At 48.3% G+C, this 18,184-nt stretch overlaps 1 protein-coding gene across 3 annotated transcripts in view; it reads left to right on the forward strand.

Moving 5' to 3' along the window:
* The window catches only part of Piezo2 (piezo type mechanosensitive ion channel component 2), a 347,771-nt gene that overhangs the window by 283,705 nt on the left and 45,882 nt on the right, over positions 1-18,184 (forward strand). For 2 of the 3 annotated variants that reach the window (XM_071602748.1, XM_034637377.2), the window contains 6 exons: positions 1,732-1,828; positions 3,294-3,453; positions 6,769-6,858; positions 8,504-8,625; positions 9,626-9,697; positions 13,661-13,767. In XM_071602748.1, coding sequence (XP_071458849.1) covers positions 1,732-1,828; positions 3,294-3,453; positions 6,769-6,858; positions 8,504-8,625; positions 9,626-9,697; positions 13,661-13,767 — 648 coding nt within the window. Of the gene's footprint in view, positions 1-1,731; positions 1,829-3,293; positions 3,454-6,768; positions 6,859-8,503; positions 8,626-9,625; positions 9,698-13,660; positions 13,768-15,044; positions 15,144-18,184 lie in introns of all 3 variants that reach the window. The other variant, XM_034637375.2, reaches the window with a different exon arrangement.

Below are 18,184 nucleotides of genomic sequence, written 5' to 3' on the forward strand. Positions count from 1 at the left end.
CAGGCGAAGGGCACTGGTGGAGGGACTCTGCTCTTCTTCTCTGCTAGCTGCTTAGGGCTCAGTTCACCACAGCACTGATCTGTGAGGGCTGTTGGATTATTTTTTTTTTATGTGTGTATCGCTGTGTTTCAGAGCTGAGAAAGCCTAGTCTGTGGGTGATGAGTATTTGAATAACTTATTTTGCCTACCATTCGTTGAAAGATGAATTCTCTAGTTGAGGGTGAAAGTGCCTTTAAATCAATGCCTTTGCCCACTAGCATGGACTCATGCTTGGAGTAGCACAGGGAGTCACTGCGGAGCATAGACCAGACTAGACAAGGCTGTCCCATCCTGAAGCCACTCCATGGAGAGGGATCCACCTCTGGAGCATGATCTCATAGCTATGCCTGGAAAATGTGTGGATACGGCATCAGTCCTTCCGTCCACCCATCTGTCCTCTATCCATCCATTCGTTCATTCTTCTTCATTCTGTAGACCTATTCTTTATAGAGCACTATGTTATATCTTAAAGAATTGGAGATAAATAGTGCTCTTATTTGACTCTCAAGAAGCTCACATTCTGGAAGGAAATATGGATCTACAAATAATAATAATACAATTGTTAACGATGTGGTTATAACCTTGCAGGAAAATAAGGCAAAAACTAAAGGAAGCCTAATATCTTGCTTGGGAGTCAGGGAGAGGCTTCGTGGAGGCAATGCCGTTTCAACCTCTGAGACTCAGACAACGGATTGGGGTGGAGTTACAAAGGGGAAGGGCATCCCCTGCCTGGAGTGGGCAGCGTAGTTTGGAAGATGGTGGGAAGTCGTTCTCAGGGCTGAGGATCCCATGGAAACCCCAGTATTCTCCCACTCCCATATCCCCAGGACACACAGCTCAGCCACACCTGGGGTATTGGCTGAACCTCCCCACCATCCTCAGGATTGAGCACAGCACACCTGTAACAAGAAATCCATTATTACGAGACAACCATGTCCCAACAATCAACAAAAAAGATTTCTTCACCCAGAGAACCGCCCAATGTCTCAGATCACATACTCTCATTCCTTGGTACCCCTCGGGATTGGGTCAGAGCCACCAGTGGGTATGGAAGTCCTCAGCTGTTCAGGTCCCGTCTATACAATGGTGCAGTGTGTCCACACACCCCTGCTTGTCTTCCCGAAGCTAAGTCCTCCCAGGATCACTTAGGACACCTAACATGTGTGACACTGTGCACAGTTGTGGTGCTATACTGCCTAGGAGGTGGTGTCAAGGAGGAGGTCAGCTCGAGTTCAGTAAGGAGCATTTCTGTCATTGCGATGATTTCTGTCCACACTATCAGAGTCCTTGGCTGAGGCTCCCGTGGGTGAGGGCGGATGGCCTGTTCCTGCAGCTGTGTCTGGGATGGTTCCTGGGAACACAGAATCAAAACCGGGGCCCAGTGTGCACCCATTCACAGAGCTGGGGCTTATTCCCACTACAGCCCAGGTTTCCTCTCAACAAGAGGTGCTTCCACGTGCAGCAGTGCTGCTCCGAAGACCCTGGCTGTGTGCGTGGGTCTGATTTGCCTGGGGACTTCCAGTGCTCCAGGAGCTGCCATTGCAGGCCGCGTGGTGTCTGAGTTTGGGTCCCACATGTGCCATCTTGATCTCTGGCACCAGGCCCTTGTGAGTTCTTGCACCTGTTGGGATCACGAGACCCCAGCTTGTTTTCAGGGTGCAGTTTCAGACTCTGCCTCTGTCTGTTTTTCAGATAGGCGCGTGTGGATACATTGGAACGTTGGTTAAGAAGAGTTGCTGGTTGATCCAGGCCTTCAGCCTGGCCTGCACCGTCAAGGGCTACACCATGCGTAAGTACAAGAGGCGTATGTGTAGTGGACGTCAGAAAGGAGGGACGTGGAGCAGGACTGCTCTGACTTAGAAACTGGGCCCAGGCACACAAAGAGAAGAGTCCAAAGTGGAGGTCGATGGTGCCCTGTGTGGAGGCAATGGAAAGGGAGCGCGCTGTGGACCTGCGGGCCATGGCATGAGGTGCCTTCGCTCCAGGCACCTTGGGTCACTTCCTAGACACTGCCCACCCAGCAGGTCTGGAGATTGGGTGCAGTGCTGTTGTGACTCCCTGGACTCCTCTGAGCTACCTAAGATAGGGAAGGACTCCAGGGCCCACCCAAAACTGGAGTTGCTCTGGTTAGACTCGGGGTCTCAAGGTGATGAGACTTCCAGAACTTTCTCTCCTCAAGAAGTTCAGGGATCTGTAAATGCAAACCATTGGGAGGGCCCTGGGATTTCTGGAACTAGACCTGCACACAGACTAAGGGACATGCTGTCCCCACCACCCTGCCCCTTGCAACAGAGCCCAGGGCTGTGTCACATGGTTGTGGGCTGATCACTCAGGAAACACTCTCAGTCTGAATTTTGTCCAAATTAGAAGGTCTTCTATTTAGTCAGCTGGGACTGCTCCCTGCAGGACCCGGATTGTCTTTGCTAGGACCAGTATCGGTTCTGAGTTCTGTGGGGTTTATAAGGGGAAAAACCACATCCTCAAAAACATAGGTGCAGGCAAGCAAGTACGATGCCAGGGCTAAGAAAGCAGTCAGCAGAGCAAAACAGACAGCATCCTGGATTCAAGCACATTTGTGGGCATCTGAAGTACAGAAAAACAGTCTGTAACATCTTAGAAACAGCTTAACCTTATTTATTCTATAACACTTGTCACATGATCCTATTATCCTACTTATTAATATTCCATAACCTATACTCTATAATTTATAATCTATATTGATTAAGCTCAGACCATGACAACATGGGGGTCTTCTGTGGGCCAGGATGGGGGCCGCTTGTATCCAAGCCTCCCGCACCGTGGCTGGTGGGTCAGGCTGCACTTTGCAGTTGAGTACCACAAGGGATGGTCTTCGACTGAGGATCCAGGGTGCTGCTCACTCCAACTCCTCTAAAGACCAACCGTGTCCCTTGGCATGGCTTCACCCCACAGAGCCTGTGGTAGGACAGCTGTGTTGTTGAACAGAGTTTTTCCTCTGTCACTGCACATTACTCCCCATGGCCCTCGTTGGGGGTCCCTAAGGGAGAGACAGGCACAGGGGCCTCTCTGCCGAAGGTCAAGAGACCCTGTGTCATAGCCCAACGAGTTCACACTGATGCTAGATTTGAAGTGTGCGCGTCATTTGTAATGGGTCACCCTGTAAGCAGCGCATGAGAACGCTGCTCTTGGGCCTCTGTGATCCCTGCACTCAGGCAGCCCACAGGGTGACTATGGGAGGGAAGTTGGCTCCAGCACGTTTTCCTCTTGTCACACAGCCGAGGATGATGCCTCCTGTAGACTGCCCAGCGGGGAAGCCGGGATCATCTGGGACAGCATCTGCTTTGCCTTCCTCCTGCTGCAGAGACGCGTGTTCATGAGCTACTACTTCCTGCACGTTGTGGCCGACATCAAAGCTTCCCAGATCCTAGCTTCCAGGTGGGTCCGGCCACAGAAGCACGTGGCTGCTCTCCTAGAAAGTGTGCTGAGTAGCACCCACCTGCTTTCTGTCTGAGCCTGCCCGGAGAAACCACAGAAACTGAGACATCCTCTCCAGGAAAGCAAGGAAAATCTAGCCCAGGCCGTTAAGACCCACATGGTGTAGAAACACGGAGTCTGATGAGAGTGACATTCCCAGGACTTGGGCCCTGCAGAAGCTCAGAGGGGCCTGGGCTGATTGAAGCCTGCCACACACCCTCCCTGGGGCAGGGCCAGTGCTGGTTCTGAGCCTCCGTCTTTCGCCTCCCTACCTCTTCTTTATGAAGAAACTCTCGAAAACAGAGAAAACCATGACTATCATCTATGATGTAGCAGATCGTTAGTGGAGAAGGAAGTCAAAAAGCTTAACAACAACAACAACAAAATCTTATAAAATAGACAACTGATCTAAATAGGCATTTTTTTAAAGAAAATATGCAAATGGGGGCTGAGAGTACAGTTCAGTGGTGAGCATGTGCCTGTTGTGCACGGGCCCTGGGTGGGGATGGGGTGGTCCCAGCACCTTAAAACAGAGAAAGAAAGAAAGAAAGAAAGAACATACAAGTGGCCAGGGAGTACATGAGGCGCCTCTCAGCAAGAGTGTCATCAGGGAAATGCCGATCAAAACCCCACTGTGGGTCTCCCCAGCCACTCAGAATAGCTCTCCTCAAAACGTAAATGCCAGGGAGGGTGGGCGAGAAGGGACCTGGTGCCCTGTTGGCACGGAGGGAAATTAACAGCCATCGTGGAGAAGAGTGTGGATTCCCTCCACAACTGCAAGGGAACACTGTAGCCCAGCATCCTCGCTTGTTCTGAGTCCTCTGAGGTGTCCTTCCGGCCCCCTCCTTCCCTCTGGTCTCTTCCTGCCCACTGATTTTCTTCTCTGGGCTGCTGGCAGGATTTGCATTGCTACCATTTCTTTTCTTGCAAGTGTTGCCCCTGATCTACAGGCTCCGGAAGCAGACTGGGCAGAGCACTAGGAAGGGCCTGCAAGCCATCCTGGCAGGAGCGTCAGTGCTCCTGTGTGACCCCAACTGCTGGGCTCATCTCAGAGGTGCTGACCCTCCCCAGATCCCATGGGATCCTTGGTGTTCACCATCCAGCAGACATCAGGCTGTGGAATGTGAAATCACCCTCATTTACCATACGCATATGGCTTAAGCTCGTGCGTCTGTGTCTATGCCACCCATTTCCCTGGAGCCTTGTTTCCTTTCCCTCCCAGGAGAAATAAAACATTGATTTCAAAAGTCCATACACATGCAGCAACCCTGGCCTTTGCCACCTGACTGTCTGCCTTGTAGGAAAAGAAATGTAGGACACCGCACTTTCTCCCAGCAGCCTGTGTCCCGCACCACCTAGGGGAACAGTACCAGTCCTGTAATTGACCAGCACAATTGTTTTCTAATATGCTGGACATCATTTCTGTAGCAGAGGACAGTGTCTCAGTCAGAGGTGACCTTATTTGTACAGAGCAGCTGGTAATTTTGCAGGCAAATACTTTTTTTCGTTTTCACCCTCCCCAAAATATATGGTCCTTAGAAGTCCCAGACATTATAGAAAGCCAGTGTCTTTTTCCCAAAGTTGTCACAATTATTTGGACAGCATGTCCCCTTGGTACAGTAGGAGTGATGGCTTTGTTCAGAGCATACCTTGTGCTCACACAGGAAGTCATGCTCTGATTGATGGACGTTGAACTCCCAAGGCAGTTTCCAGAGAACACACGCATGTTCATTCACTCCCACGTGCCTTCCTGGTTCACTGCCTGCCCTGTTATGAGGTCAGGAGGTGGGCCCCAACTCTCACAGAGCTTACAGGCTAGAAAGGACAAAGACAGGTGACCCAGCCGCTACCCACATGTGCCTGGCTTTGTCGCAGCCCAGGCCACCGTAACTTAAGTTCCAAACCAAGGTGGCTCACAAACAACATGAGCCTGTTTCTCACAGTTCCGGAGGCTGGGATGTCCAGGACCGAAGTGCCAGCAGATTCAGAGCTGGGGAGGGCCTGTTCTGCGTGGACAGCCCCTCCTCACTGTGTCCTCCCTGGGGGAAGGAAGAGCTGGAGGCCACCTGGGCCTCTTGACCGGGGCTTTCATGCTGATCACGACCTGTCCCCTCCCCAAGGCCCCACTCCCAACACGAAGGCCTCTAGCACCCGGGCTTCAGTGTGGATGGGGAAGGACACAGACATTGAACCAACAGCCATGTGGTGGCAGGCAGCTGGGGGAGCAGGAGAGCCCTTCGGCAGGGTGGTGGCATGTAGGGCCTGCTACGATGGCCCCCACCGCATGCTGCAGCCTGGAGAGAGCAGGAGCTGGAGGGGACAGTGCAGGTGGCAGCCCCAGGAGGCTCTGGAGGGAAGTTCAGCCACGGGGAGGGACGGCCTGAGTGTGCACAGCGAGGTGTGGGGTGATAGGATTCTTTTTCGTTTTTCAGGACTAGTGAGCCTCGACGTCACTTGCCTGCTGGTGACTAGCAGTGGTGGAGAAGGCCAGAGTGCAGCAGGGGAGGAGTGGGGACTGAGGCAGAGGCAGGAAGAGCCAGAGCACAGGGCAGGCCACAGGCAGGAAGGTGGCACATGGGAAAGAAGGGGTGGCAGGGAGCTGAGCTACATAATGCCACCTGAGGATGGTCTCTCTAGGAAGCGATGTCATCACTAGCAGTGAAGACCACTTGGCAGAATTCGGAACTTGAGCTGAAAAACAGTGCTGTAGAGAAGAGGAGGGATTTCCAGGGAGCAGGGGCCCAGAGAAGTCTGCCCTCTGGTGGGCTGTGTTCAGCAGCTGAGGGCTGCCCCCCCCCAGCGCAGTCCCCTGGACTTGGGTTTCCCAAGCAGGTGACAGCAGTCAGAGTTGAGGATATTGAGAGGCCCAGATTTATAGGGACACTTCAGCTGGTTGGAGAAGGGAGGAAGAAGAGGGGCAGAGGAGAGGAGGAAGAGGATCAGAGGCTGGAGGCCCCGTGGTGGAGAGGACATCTGCTCCACCTGCACCTCTGGGCTTTCCTACTGGCTGAGTAGAAACCCAGTCGTCCTTGCAAACCCTTTCCTTGTGGCCAACTCTGCCAAGGCCCAGTAGGAAACACGGGAGTATGGCACCTTGTGAGAACATGCAGCCACTTCCTCCCCTGGGAGGCTGTTCCAGAGGGGTCGGTGACTCCCACTGCCACCAGGAAGCTTCAGTGTCACCAGCACAGGGAAGCCACAATTTCTGCCCATCCGCAGTGGTTCTCAAGGGAAGGCCAGCTACTAAGTGACTCTGTGTTTCCGATTTTCCCTTAGGGGAGCCGAACTTTTCCAGGCCACAATTGTCAAGGCTGTAAAGGCAAGAATCGAGGAGGAGAAGAAGTCCATGGATCAGCTGAAGAGACAGTAAGATGTTTTCATTCTCCTTCTCTTCCTTCTTCTGATTTGTGGGACCATATTTAGCTCTCAGCCCTTGGAGGCCTCAGAGCCTTGGAAAGTCTGTGTGTGTGACATTTCACAACTTCCCATGTATTTACTCTGAGTCGGAGCAGTCGCGAGAGCCTCCTAGCCTGAAGAAGAGAGTTCCAGAATGGAGGCAGGGGCCATCCTGAGAAAGACACGAGCAGTTCCTAGCTCAGGTGCTTCCCAGAGAACCTGGAGAAGCTCTCCAGGTCTCTGAGCCTCAGGTTCCTGCCCCTAAACTACATCTCACAGGCCCACCTTCCTGGATTTTTGTAGAGATTAAAGTAGCTCATGAATGAGACAGAAAATGCTCATTGCATCTCAGGTCAAGGGGATAAACCTGGGGTCAGCTCTGGAAGCATCTTGAAATCATGTAATCCAGAAAGAAGCTCTGGTTCTGAAAGACTGAGAGCCCCACTGGGCACAGGCAGCCTGAGGAGTGCAGTTCATCCTGGCCCATGTTCAGTCCACAGCTTTCCCACTGTGCCACTGTGGCTGGGTCATGGCATAGACTGGCTCCTCTCGGGAGATTTGGGAATTATTGAAAAGAATCTTCTGAGCGTAATTCTTAGCCAGGAATGGACCTTATAGCTTTAGGGATAAGGTGTGAAAGCTGATGGCAGTGGAGTTAAAGATGGCACGAGTAGACTTTTCAAGAGCCTGAGGTCCCCAAGGGCTGACACTTTGCCAAGAAAATGGAGATCTCTCTCAGTCCCCCAGGAAAGTTTCCCAAGTTTTCAGGAGCAGCTTCATTCCCTTCTGACCTGATTTCCAAGATTTCTCCACCCTCAGCAGAAGTGCTTCCTGGTATTAATTTGGTCCATGCCCTGGACATTTTCACAAAGATGTAAGTTATACGTAAACACCTAATACCAGTGCACCGTGTCACATCTGTGTTAGCATTGTTTCTGGCCCACCAACACGGATCCAGAGGAATGACAATTTGGACCCACATTAGGAAGTGCTTCTCATTTCCCAGGAGGCCTGAGTTGTGATTACTGCTGAATTTTTCTGTCTTAAGAATACAAAAGTTGGCCTGGCGCAGTGGTGTGTACCTGTCATCCCAGTGACTCAGGAGTCTGAGAGGAGGATCACAAATCCAAGGCCAGCCTCAGCAAGGCCCTAAGCAACTCAGCAAAACCCTGTCTCTAAATATAACATAAAAGAAAAAGGGGGGACAGGGATGTGGCTCACTGGTTAAGCACTCCTGGGTTCAATCCCTGGTACAAAAAAAAATGTAGAAGAAGAAGAATGCCAAATTTAGGAGTATAAAGGACTTACACCTTAGAATGCGTTTTGTTCAGACTGGCTGTGACACCAGGTGTGAGTGCACACTGTGGCCTGCAGGCCAAACCCAGCACAGCAATCACTGGTCCCGTTCTCAAGTTGAGCCACTGTGGAGGACAGAGTATCATGGAGATTATATAGAGAGCAGGGAGATGCTTCATCTGAGAAGCAATTGTTTCACCATTGAGGATTTCAAAGTGAATTGGCCATGCCGTCCACGATTTTAGAAATACGCCTGGCAGTGGAGTCCACAGTCCTGCAAAGGTGGCCCTGGCATCGCCAACACTGGTTTATTTCCTAGGATGGACCGCATCAAGGCCAGACAGCAGAAGTACAAAAAGGGTAAGGAGAGGATGCTGAGCTTGACGCAGGAGGCTGGGGAAGGCCAGGACATCCAGAACCCCCCGGAAGAGGACGATGAAAGTACGTTCGTGGGGTCCTCCCACTCCCGTCTGAGATGCTGGGCAGTAGCTTGGTTCGGGTGGGGCTGTACGCTGGCTCTGCTGCTTGCTCTACCTGCATCAGCAAGTCTTACCCTCCCTCTGTGAGTGGGTACATTTATTTATTTCCTAAAACACTCATTTAATGAATGAATGACTTCACTCTTGGGCAAGATGTCTCAGATGAACACTTAGCCTAACGCTGTCTCACAGACATCTGCCCATGAAGGAAATTGGTGTGATTTTGCTTAATTTGTGCCTGTAGGGAAGGTAGTTCGAATATGCTAACTTTCATTTCTATAAGTTTTATATGAGTATTAAACATGCCTGCCTATGGTTTTATTTGGCATCTGAATATTGGTAGTTAAAATATCAGTTATTATATATTTCAGTTAAAACAGTATGAAATATATATTTGTTATATCTAATCACAGACTTATTGTAGCCAGTTAAAGTTTTAAAGGTCTGCTTAGAGGGCTTGCATGCTTTGCTATTTGAAAGGAATAGAGAAATAACACATATTGAAATCTTTCCAGTACCTAGTGTCTATTCATCACCAGTAAATTTATATTTTCTGATCATGACATTAAATTAATCACAAGAAAAGTTTTTGGTTATTGTAATTTATCTGTTTTTAGAAACTATTTGCCTCTAAATGTTTCTGTAAAAGTTCAGTGAGGCTTCTTTTCTGTTGATTTAATGAAAAACTCAGTGCATTTTGACAGATAATCCCTTCTCCTTTTAAAATTTCTTCCTAGGCACTCAGTTACTAGGGAGATATGGAAACGTAGCATGGGGTTAGAAGAAGCCAGTGCAGAGGGGCCTGTTAGCACGTTTCCTTGTCGGGTTCAGTGTGGTTCCTTTTCCTGACTCTGATGGGCTTGGGCAGTCTGTCTAGGTTTGACATTGCGTTGTTAAAGCGTGGTTTTCAAATGTGCTTGCTCACTTTCTAAGAATTAATATCTGGACATATTTCATTTTAGGAGAAGCAGACAAACAGAAAGCCAAGGGCAAAAAAAAGCAGTGGTGGCGGCCTTGGGTCGATCATGCTTCCAGTAGGTTTCTCGATCCTCTTTCAGTCTCACCAAGTCTCACCCTTATATCCTTGACCAGAATTCAGGCTCCCCATGACCTGTGTGTCCCTTGCACGGTTTGCCCTTGTGACTTCATAGGGGGTCGGGCAGAAAAGCTGCCATGTCCATGGGCCTGGGGCCCTGCGAGAGCTCCTCTGGAACCAGCTCAGTGTCCGCGTCTCTGCAGAAAGCTGAGCGGGTGGCCAACAGGCCAGTTCTGGGGCTGCAGCTCTGCCAATATTTGCTTTCTGGCTAAAATCCCTGGTTAAAGTGAGTTTAGGCTCCTCCTTGGGCCCCAAGGCTCTGGGACCCTCTTTGTAAGGTGCTCAGCATGGATGCCAGGGCCCTCCCCTCCCTTCTCCCAAGCTTTGATTTCCTCTGCAGTAAGGCTGTGGCAACACGTTAAACACGAAGCTGAGGCAGGACTTTCTCACTCTGCCTCCTCCTCCATCTCAAAATGGCTCTGAAACTGCTCTGTGGTCTCCCATGCCCAACGTGTGGCCCAGTGGACAGCCAGCTGGCCCACAGTGACCAGCTGACAGCAGACATCAGAAAATCAGAGCTTGGTGGCCAGGCAGAGCATGCTGCACCTCCCTGTTGGCCATGACAGTGAAGAAGCAGCTATGAGACCTATGGGTTGTCTTTGTTCTGTTTATCAAGGAAACTGTCACCATTGGCCAATGTCATTGTCATGCATCTGGCCCTCCTTTGATATGTTAGAATACTGAATGATTAGTATTCTGAAAATTAATTGGGATGCCTTCCCTGGTTATAGCTTACAGAGACACATCTCCAAAACTGTCAGACAAGGAATATCACCGAGCTCAAAATGCTTCCTAGAGCAGGGTGGGACCCATGAGGGGCATCTTCAGAATCATTAAAAAACTAACTAAACCAGAACCTTCCCCGACCTATTGCTTAGCATCATGATGATCTGATGTTGGCCTCTCTCACTCCAGAGGAAATTCTCCAAAACTCGGAAAACTAGCTTCGTGAATTTGGCTCAGTATTTCTGGATGCAATTGAATTTTATCCCGAATATTGAATTCAGCATTTTGGACAAAAAAAAATGATTTATAAAGAGTTCTATTCAATTTGCTCAAATCCAAAGAGAAATGTTCAAGCAAAAGTCCAGTGTGACTCTCGGTGGACTGTCCTTTGGCACGTGAGCCCTGCCGAGGACCAAGCGATGCTGTGTGCAGTTGCCTACTCCTGTCAAGTCACAAGTAAACCGTGCGACCTCTCTGTCCTCAAAGGGCCTTTGCCAGTGCAGAGACCTGTCCGTGTCATATCGTGTCACGTGAATGTCAGACCCCACTGGGACCAGTTCCCACTGCAGTCACTGTGGGTGTCTTTCCTTTTCCCACCTCAGTGTCGCCCTTCCAGAGGAACTGGATGTGGTCTTTGATGATCATCTTACCAGTTGTGAATGATATGAAGAGCTTCCTGTGAAGGTTACTGAAGTTAGGCTTTTCTGACCCATTTCACCCTCATTATGCCACGTTCCTGAACACTGGTATTCACTAAGTGTGCCTGGTTACACTACCTGATGGTGCAATAACGCAGGACCGTGAGTCGCTCATGGTTTGGAATCACATTCCAACAGCGGTGTTAAATTTTTTCTATGAGATCTATTTTTCTTTCCAAGCCTGAGAGCATGGGTAGTTTATTTTGTAGGCTTGGATACGTTTCAGAACTTATTGTTAAATCTGGAAGAACTTTATTAGAAGGCCTTATTTTGATCTGTCAAGTAGATTGGGCTTTCCAAGAGAGCTGTCTTAGCAATGCCAAGGATAAGAATGTGTGCAGTAGAATGCCACATGTGAATCCGTGACATGTAATATGGCTTTGCTGTTTGTGTGACATTGGCAGCAGGCCTTGGTGTGGTCGAAGGTGCCACTTCTCCCATGTCCATACCATGTGCACACATGGGCTGCATTATTGCTGTTCAATGATACCTTCCCGTGGGTGCTGCGTGTGCACCCCATCTCAGCACTGCCTGAGTGAATACCGAGCCTCGCTTCATTGATGAATACCTCACCATGAGGGCCAAGTGTCTGAGGATACAAATGGCAGGATTTAAAAAGCTGGTTTCACACTAGCTCAGCAATATCATCAACACCCACAGAGCCTGTGGGGACAGTGTGGAGCTGTATCTGCATCTAAACTCTGGTCCACCTGAGAGCTTTCCTTCCATTACTAGGAGGCAGCACTGGAGAAAGACTCCTCTTGTTATTTTCCTAACTTCCATTTAATTACAGTTTTAAAAGTCCTCAAAAGCATTTCTTTGTTTTTAATGTGCTAGTTGTACTCACTCACATAACAAATTAGTTTCCAATTATAAAATTAAAATACAGTGCTTGAGATAATAACCGTTGGGCTCACCAGTGTGCATGACAGTTGCAGAAGGTATGATTGAACACTGTTGATTTCGGAACTTGTAATGAGGGTGAAATGCTCCTTCTTGTGAGACTGTGTTTTCCCACGTGACCGTGCGATGCAGAGTCCCTGTGACTTTCCAGAGACTCTGGGCTTCTGTAGATGCATTTCTTCACGGTCCTCCTCACTGTCCAACGTAATGCTGTAACTTTGGTTTGTTCTTGCTTTTTCTTACCTTATGTTGTATTGCATTTATTCCCTCAGGCCTGGACCCAGTACTCTGGGCCTGGTTTTTTTCTTCAAAATAAAATCAACAAATCAGTGCTTCTGTTCAAGGATATAAGGCCCAATTTGTTCATTCTACGTCTTCATGAATGGAGGCTTCAGATTCGTCTGAAATCATGGGCAAAATTACTTGAGTTTTGACCATGTTGAGTGATATCCAAGCAACTGATTTGAAAACAAGCCAAGGTTTTCCATTACTACAATGCCTAAGTCCAAAAGTCAACTCAGACATCAAGATGTTACGGAAAAGAGACCCTGCATCTGCAAACCCCAGCAGATATGTTTCCCTGCAACGATGGTACAGTTCTTGTAGCATCCAAAATGTATATGCTGGGTCTCTTTTCTCTGATAAACTCGAAACTTATCAAAATGATAGAAGAATTGAATTTCTTAAAATCTCTGGACATTTTCTCTGCTCCCAACTCTTAATCCAGGTGTTGTGATTTTGCAGGGAAAGTAAAAGACAAGGCAGAGGCGCTCCGTTACTATCTGTGCCTGTGCCTCCTGGTCCCTAGCACTCCCCTGAGCCTCATTACGTCCCGGGAGCTGCCTGTGGACCAGAGGCTGGCGGCATGACCCGTGTGGACTGGGCTGCGGCCCTATCTGTCCAGCGGCTATGTTAGAAGCAGCCCAAGCAGTGCCACCGCTATCTCTGTCATTGTCCTCGTGTTTCCTTCTGTTCTCGGTGTTGCCCCCCCCATCACCCCCATGGCCATGTGTGTTATTTAACTGTTTGAAATGTCTCGTCATGTATGTTGTGTCTCGTGTGTCCATGTGGAGAAGCCAGGTCTGCACGGTGTGAAGTGAAGCGGAAGGCTGGCTGCGCTGGTCTGGGTGCTGAGCCGTCCCCTCTGGCCTCCCTGGAACAGCCAGGGCCAGACCCTCCGCTTCCCTCTGGCCTTGTCTGAACCACCGATATTGCTGAATTGCAAAACAGTATTGTCAGTTATTTCAGTAATAGAATCGGTTGCTGCAGAGTTGATCTGAGTTAACGGTATAAATTTTATAATCAAGAGGGGAGAAAACACCGGATCAGCCCTGTAGAGGCCGGGTCTCTGGGTGGTATAGACAAGGCCTCAGGCTCCGTGGACCCCACCCTGCCAACATCATGTAGCGTTAGCCTGAAGTTGGTTCTCTTCATCTCAGTTTCTCCTCTGCCAACGTCTCTTGCTGCAGTCCTTCTATGGGCCATCTGTATATTTTTAGGGGCATTTTATTAGTAAGCCCCCAGCGGTCTTGTGTTTCTTTCAGGAAAATAAGTGACTATTTTATTTTGCTTAGTGGTCAGGAGTGGAGATTATTACTTGTTTGAAACGGATAGTGAAGAGGAGGAAGAGGAAGAGTTGAAGAAGGAAGACGAGGGGCCACCCCGCAAGTCAGCATTCCAGGTAAGTCTGGGCTGGGAGGGGTCGTGTCCCCTGTCATTTTCCGATTAACAGGCTCCATCGCAGGCCTGAACTTCTGATGAGCTCCTGCCGGAGCTCTGAGCCACTCCTCTTCATGCTGCTGTACGCCGCCTCCCGGCAAAGCCACAGCAGCTGCCCAAGGAGAGCAGGTTCTGTCAGGCCGTCATCCCCTCCGTCAATGCATCCCCTCATGCTTTACACAAAAATAAAGCTTCACTGGGTGAACTTTATTTTTGTGGTTGTTGCAAGAGATGAAGATTTCTTTGGCTTTGCTTTGGATTGCTTGAATGGAGTTATATTTCAAAGTATGAAATAGTTGATTATGAAAGTAGAGTGCTGGCTCTGTTTTGAATCAAAGGATCATGTAAATGCTGCTTCAGATTTCAGATCTGTTTTGTCTGTACTGCTCAAGATTGGAGGGTGCCCTGTAAGGACAGCCACAACCTCTGGCACAGTCCCGTCTTCAGCTTAACCATCTCTTCTGGTTCAGACCCACTCCCTGGTTCCCAGCAGGCATTCAGCAGCCCAAAAGCTAGGGGTGAATGTGTCATCCAGTCTTGTTAAAGATGAGGCTGTGTCCCTACGGTCCACTGAGGATGAAATCCGGTGTGCGTCTCTTGTACCAGTGAACCACACAATCATTTCCCGTTTCTGACAGTGCAAGGCACACAGATCCGTCTCCATGCTGCATGCATGAGGGCCCTACGATGAGGTCATTGTCAGCTGACTGGCCAGGCCTCCTCAAGCTGACAGGCACAATCCACCCTGTCTTCCTGATGACACTGTGGAACTAAGTTACTCATGGAGACACCCTAGTCGGATGCTGTCTCTCTGGCTCTGTTGGCCCATGTGGGATTTTTGGTGACTGAGTTTGTGTGTGTGTGTGTGCAGCTGGCTCACCAAGTACTAATGACTTAACTGCTTATTTCCTTCTAATTACTTGCATTCTAGCTGTCACCCATCTAGCAGCGCAGGAGGGGACATGGGACATCTTCACCTTGTCTGATGAATTATGTGCAATGATGGATGGTTTTCTTTATTCCTCACTTACCAGCAGAGCGCGTTTTATTCTAGTTCCCACGGTTGGCACATTATAACCTCCATGATCTTAATGGTAGAGACAAACTTGTTCGCCTTCATATATTAACTACCAGTTTTTTTCACCTTCGTATTTTAACTACTAGTTCTTCTCGCCTTCATATATTAACCACTAGTTTTGTTTTCCCTACTAACGACTCTTACTTTGTCCTTCTTTGTAGAGAGCTATTGGGAAGTTTGCGTCAGCCATTTTAGCCTTGCCCAAGTCTGTCATTAAACTTCCCAAAACTATTCTTCAGTATTTAATCAGAGCTGCAAAGGTATTTCATGTTTTACTGACATGTAGTGTGTGACTCTCTGCTCAGTAGAACTTTAGTCAAACACACCCCCTGTCTGCATTCTCTCTTTTCTATACATCGTACAAGGAAGAAATTGTACAGATGTAAAACACTGGGACAACTTTTCCAAAAAGAGTGCTTAGAAGCCAGATTTCGTGTTGTTTGATTTCTTATTTTTAAGCTAAGACTACTGAAAAATAGAAAGGGAAAATGCAGACACATGTACGTTCTGTCCTCTTCATGGTTCTGCGTAAGTCACGTCTGGTTTTTATAAGGGTCACATCTGGTTGCATGCATCTGTTACAATGAGTCAAACCTGTGATGATGTTTCTCAGAAAGCTGGTAAAATTCTGCACAAGCTGATAAAAGACTCACCCACCTCCATCGCCTTTTCTGCCTCCTTTTCGTCTCCGTCTTCTTAGACGGAGTCTGTGGTCTGGTTTCTACTCTCGGTGCACCTGCCCTAGCTGCTCAGCCCCACATGGCCCGGTAGCTTCTCGCCCTTGTGGGATCTGTGGCAGTGCTTTAGGTACACTGTTTAAAGTTCTAACACACCACAGAGTGACTCAGCTGCCTGTGCTGCAGTCCCTGCACTGTTGGAAACCACAACTAGCAAATGACAATGCAGGTATTTTCTAGAACATTCTTTCTCTCAAACTCAATCAAGGACAGGACCTAAACCTCTTAGGTCTAAATGCCCCTAGGGTGTGAAGCACATGGTTGGAATAGTGACCATGACCGTGCATCTTGCATTTTACCTGGGATCTTGCTTACATGCATCTCCTGGCTCAACAGGTCCTGTGGGACCTGAAGCCCACATTCACTCAGCTGCCCCTGAGCAGCGGAGTCCAGCCCTGCAAGCCCCTCCCACTCTGCATGTGCAGCAGGCAGAGTTGGCCACCAGCAGCCCCTGCTCTGCTTCCCTAGGACTTCCCCGAGGTAGGGCAATCCTGAGTCTCACGATTCACATTTAAAATTTACTTAGGTGAAAGATTATAGTGTGACATCCCCTGTCTTACTTTTAAAAAGTCATCTTCTGAGGGGTGAGGTCATGCACACCTGTCATCCCAGAGGCTCTGGAGGCTGAGGCAAGAGGATTGTAAGTTCCAAGCCAGTCTCAGCAACTTACCAAGGCCCTAAGCAACTTAGTGAGGCACTGTATCAAAGTAAAAAACAAAAAGGATTGGGGATGTGCCTCAGTGGTAGAGCACTCCTGAATTAAATCTGGTATCAGAAATAAATAATCATCTTCTCACAGACAGAATGAAAAAGGTACTGGATAAACCTGAATTAAAGCACAGACATGAGACGTGATCTGTCTTGGGGAAGGGAATCCACTGCAACCAGGCTCTCCCTGTTTTAAAGAACACAGACATCTTTGCATAATAAATGTTCAGTAGAAAGAATCCCATTACCCCCAATATAGATGATAAATATAAGATAAAGTCACATGAGATAAAATTTATGCCAATGTCAGGGACGTACAGCAGTGGTGGCCTTTCACTGAGCCTGAAGGTCTTTTATGCATATTTCCATGGAGTTTTCTACAGATGGTTGGTGTGGTTAGTGCCTGAGTCCCAGACAGACCAGCCCAGTTGATGACAGACACTTACAGCTACAAAGTAACGATCAGGAAGTCCAGGAAGAACTTTCTATCTCTTCACCCAGAGGGTTGGAATGTTTCCTCTCTTGGCAACATTTGTGTGAACTAGTCAGACCAAGGCAAAACTGACAAGACCTTTCTGGAACTGTCACAACATCCACATTAAGATGACTTACCTGGGCCAGGCACTGTGGTGCAGGCCTGTGGTCCCAGTGACTCAGGAGGCTGAGGCAAGAGGATTGCAAGTTCAGCAACTTAGCAAGACTTGGTCTCAAAAGAAAAAATAAAAAAGGGCTAGGGATACAGGTGTGTAGCTCAGTGGTAGAGTGCCCCTGGGCTCAATCCCCAGTACAAAAAAATAAAAAATAAATACACACACACACAGAGTTAGCAAAATCTGACTTCTCACCCAGGGCATGTCTTCCATGACTACAGGACCCCAGCGGAGCCCCGCCAGAGCCCCTGCTGCAGGGACGGGGTGAGGCCCAGCGCTGTCCTTGGCTCCCTCATCCTACCTTCCCCTCCCAACTCTTTATTTTTCTACAGAGTAAAGAGTTCCTCCAACTGGTGGCCCTGCCACATTCACAAATCCTAGTTACCTATTTATTTTCTCTTTGGGGGATTTTTTCATTATCTAAAACAATATTGTCATAACACTTTTTTTCTTTAAAGGAAATGTCACTATATGTTGCTCTTATACCTGAAAATTTCTTAATGTTTAGTAGATCAGATTCTTTTAAAAACATCCCGTGTTGCGCTGAGGCAAGTTTGCTTCTTTCGGTACTAAACCTGAAAGCCAGCCTTGACAGAATTCTCAGTCAACACACCCCATGAACATCTGACTGCAAATCCCTTTACCTTGTCCTTCTTCAAATTCCATTTCATCTTCTCATCTTATTAAATATGTTTTTGACAAAAAAAAATAGCAAATATTTTCTACCTCCTGGGTTTCTCACCCAGAAATGATACGTATTTTGCATCTATGTTAATTGCCCAACTTAGATTTCTCTCTCTGAGAAAACAGGAAGTGTTCTTCCTCAGCCTGTGGCCCTTTCCTTCTCATATGGAAAAGTTGAGTCCCTCTTTCTTTTCTCCTGACAACACAATACCAGTGATTTATTTATGCTATGTTTTTCAAAGACTCCAGAAACCTGAAAATAATCTAGAATGAAATGAAACTATCTGGGTTTATAAGAGCTCCCACAAAACTGTTTGACTTAATCATCACCATGGAAAACCCAGCTTCCCTGAGACCCGTGTTTGTGCTGCATGACGAGCATGCCTGCCTGGCTTCCTGGTTTCTAGATGGCTGACTTGGTGTGTCAGGTTGTTCTTTTCATTTCTTCTGCATGACTCTGGGGACTTAGTGGGAGGCTGTTCAAAATTGCTCTTTCCTGATTATCGGACATAATATGTTAAT

Source organism: Marmota flaviventris, chromosome 16 (genome assembly GCF_047511675.1).
Source record: "Marmota flaviventris isolate mMarFla1 chromosome 16, mMarFla1.hap1, whole genome shotgun sequence".
Lineage (NCBI taxonomy): Eukaryota > Metazoa > Chordata > Mammalia > Rodentia > Sciuridae > Marmota > Marmota flaviventris.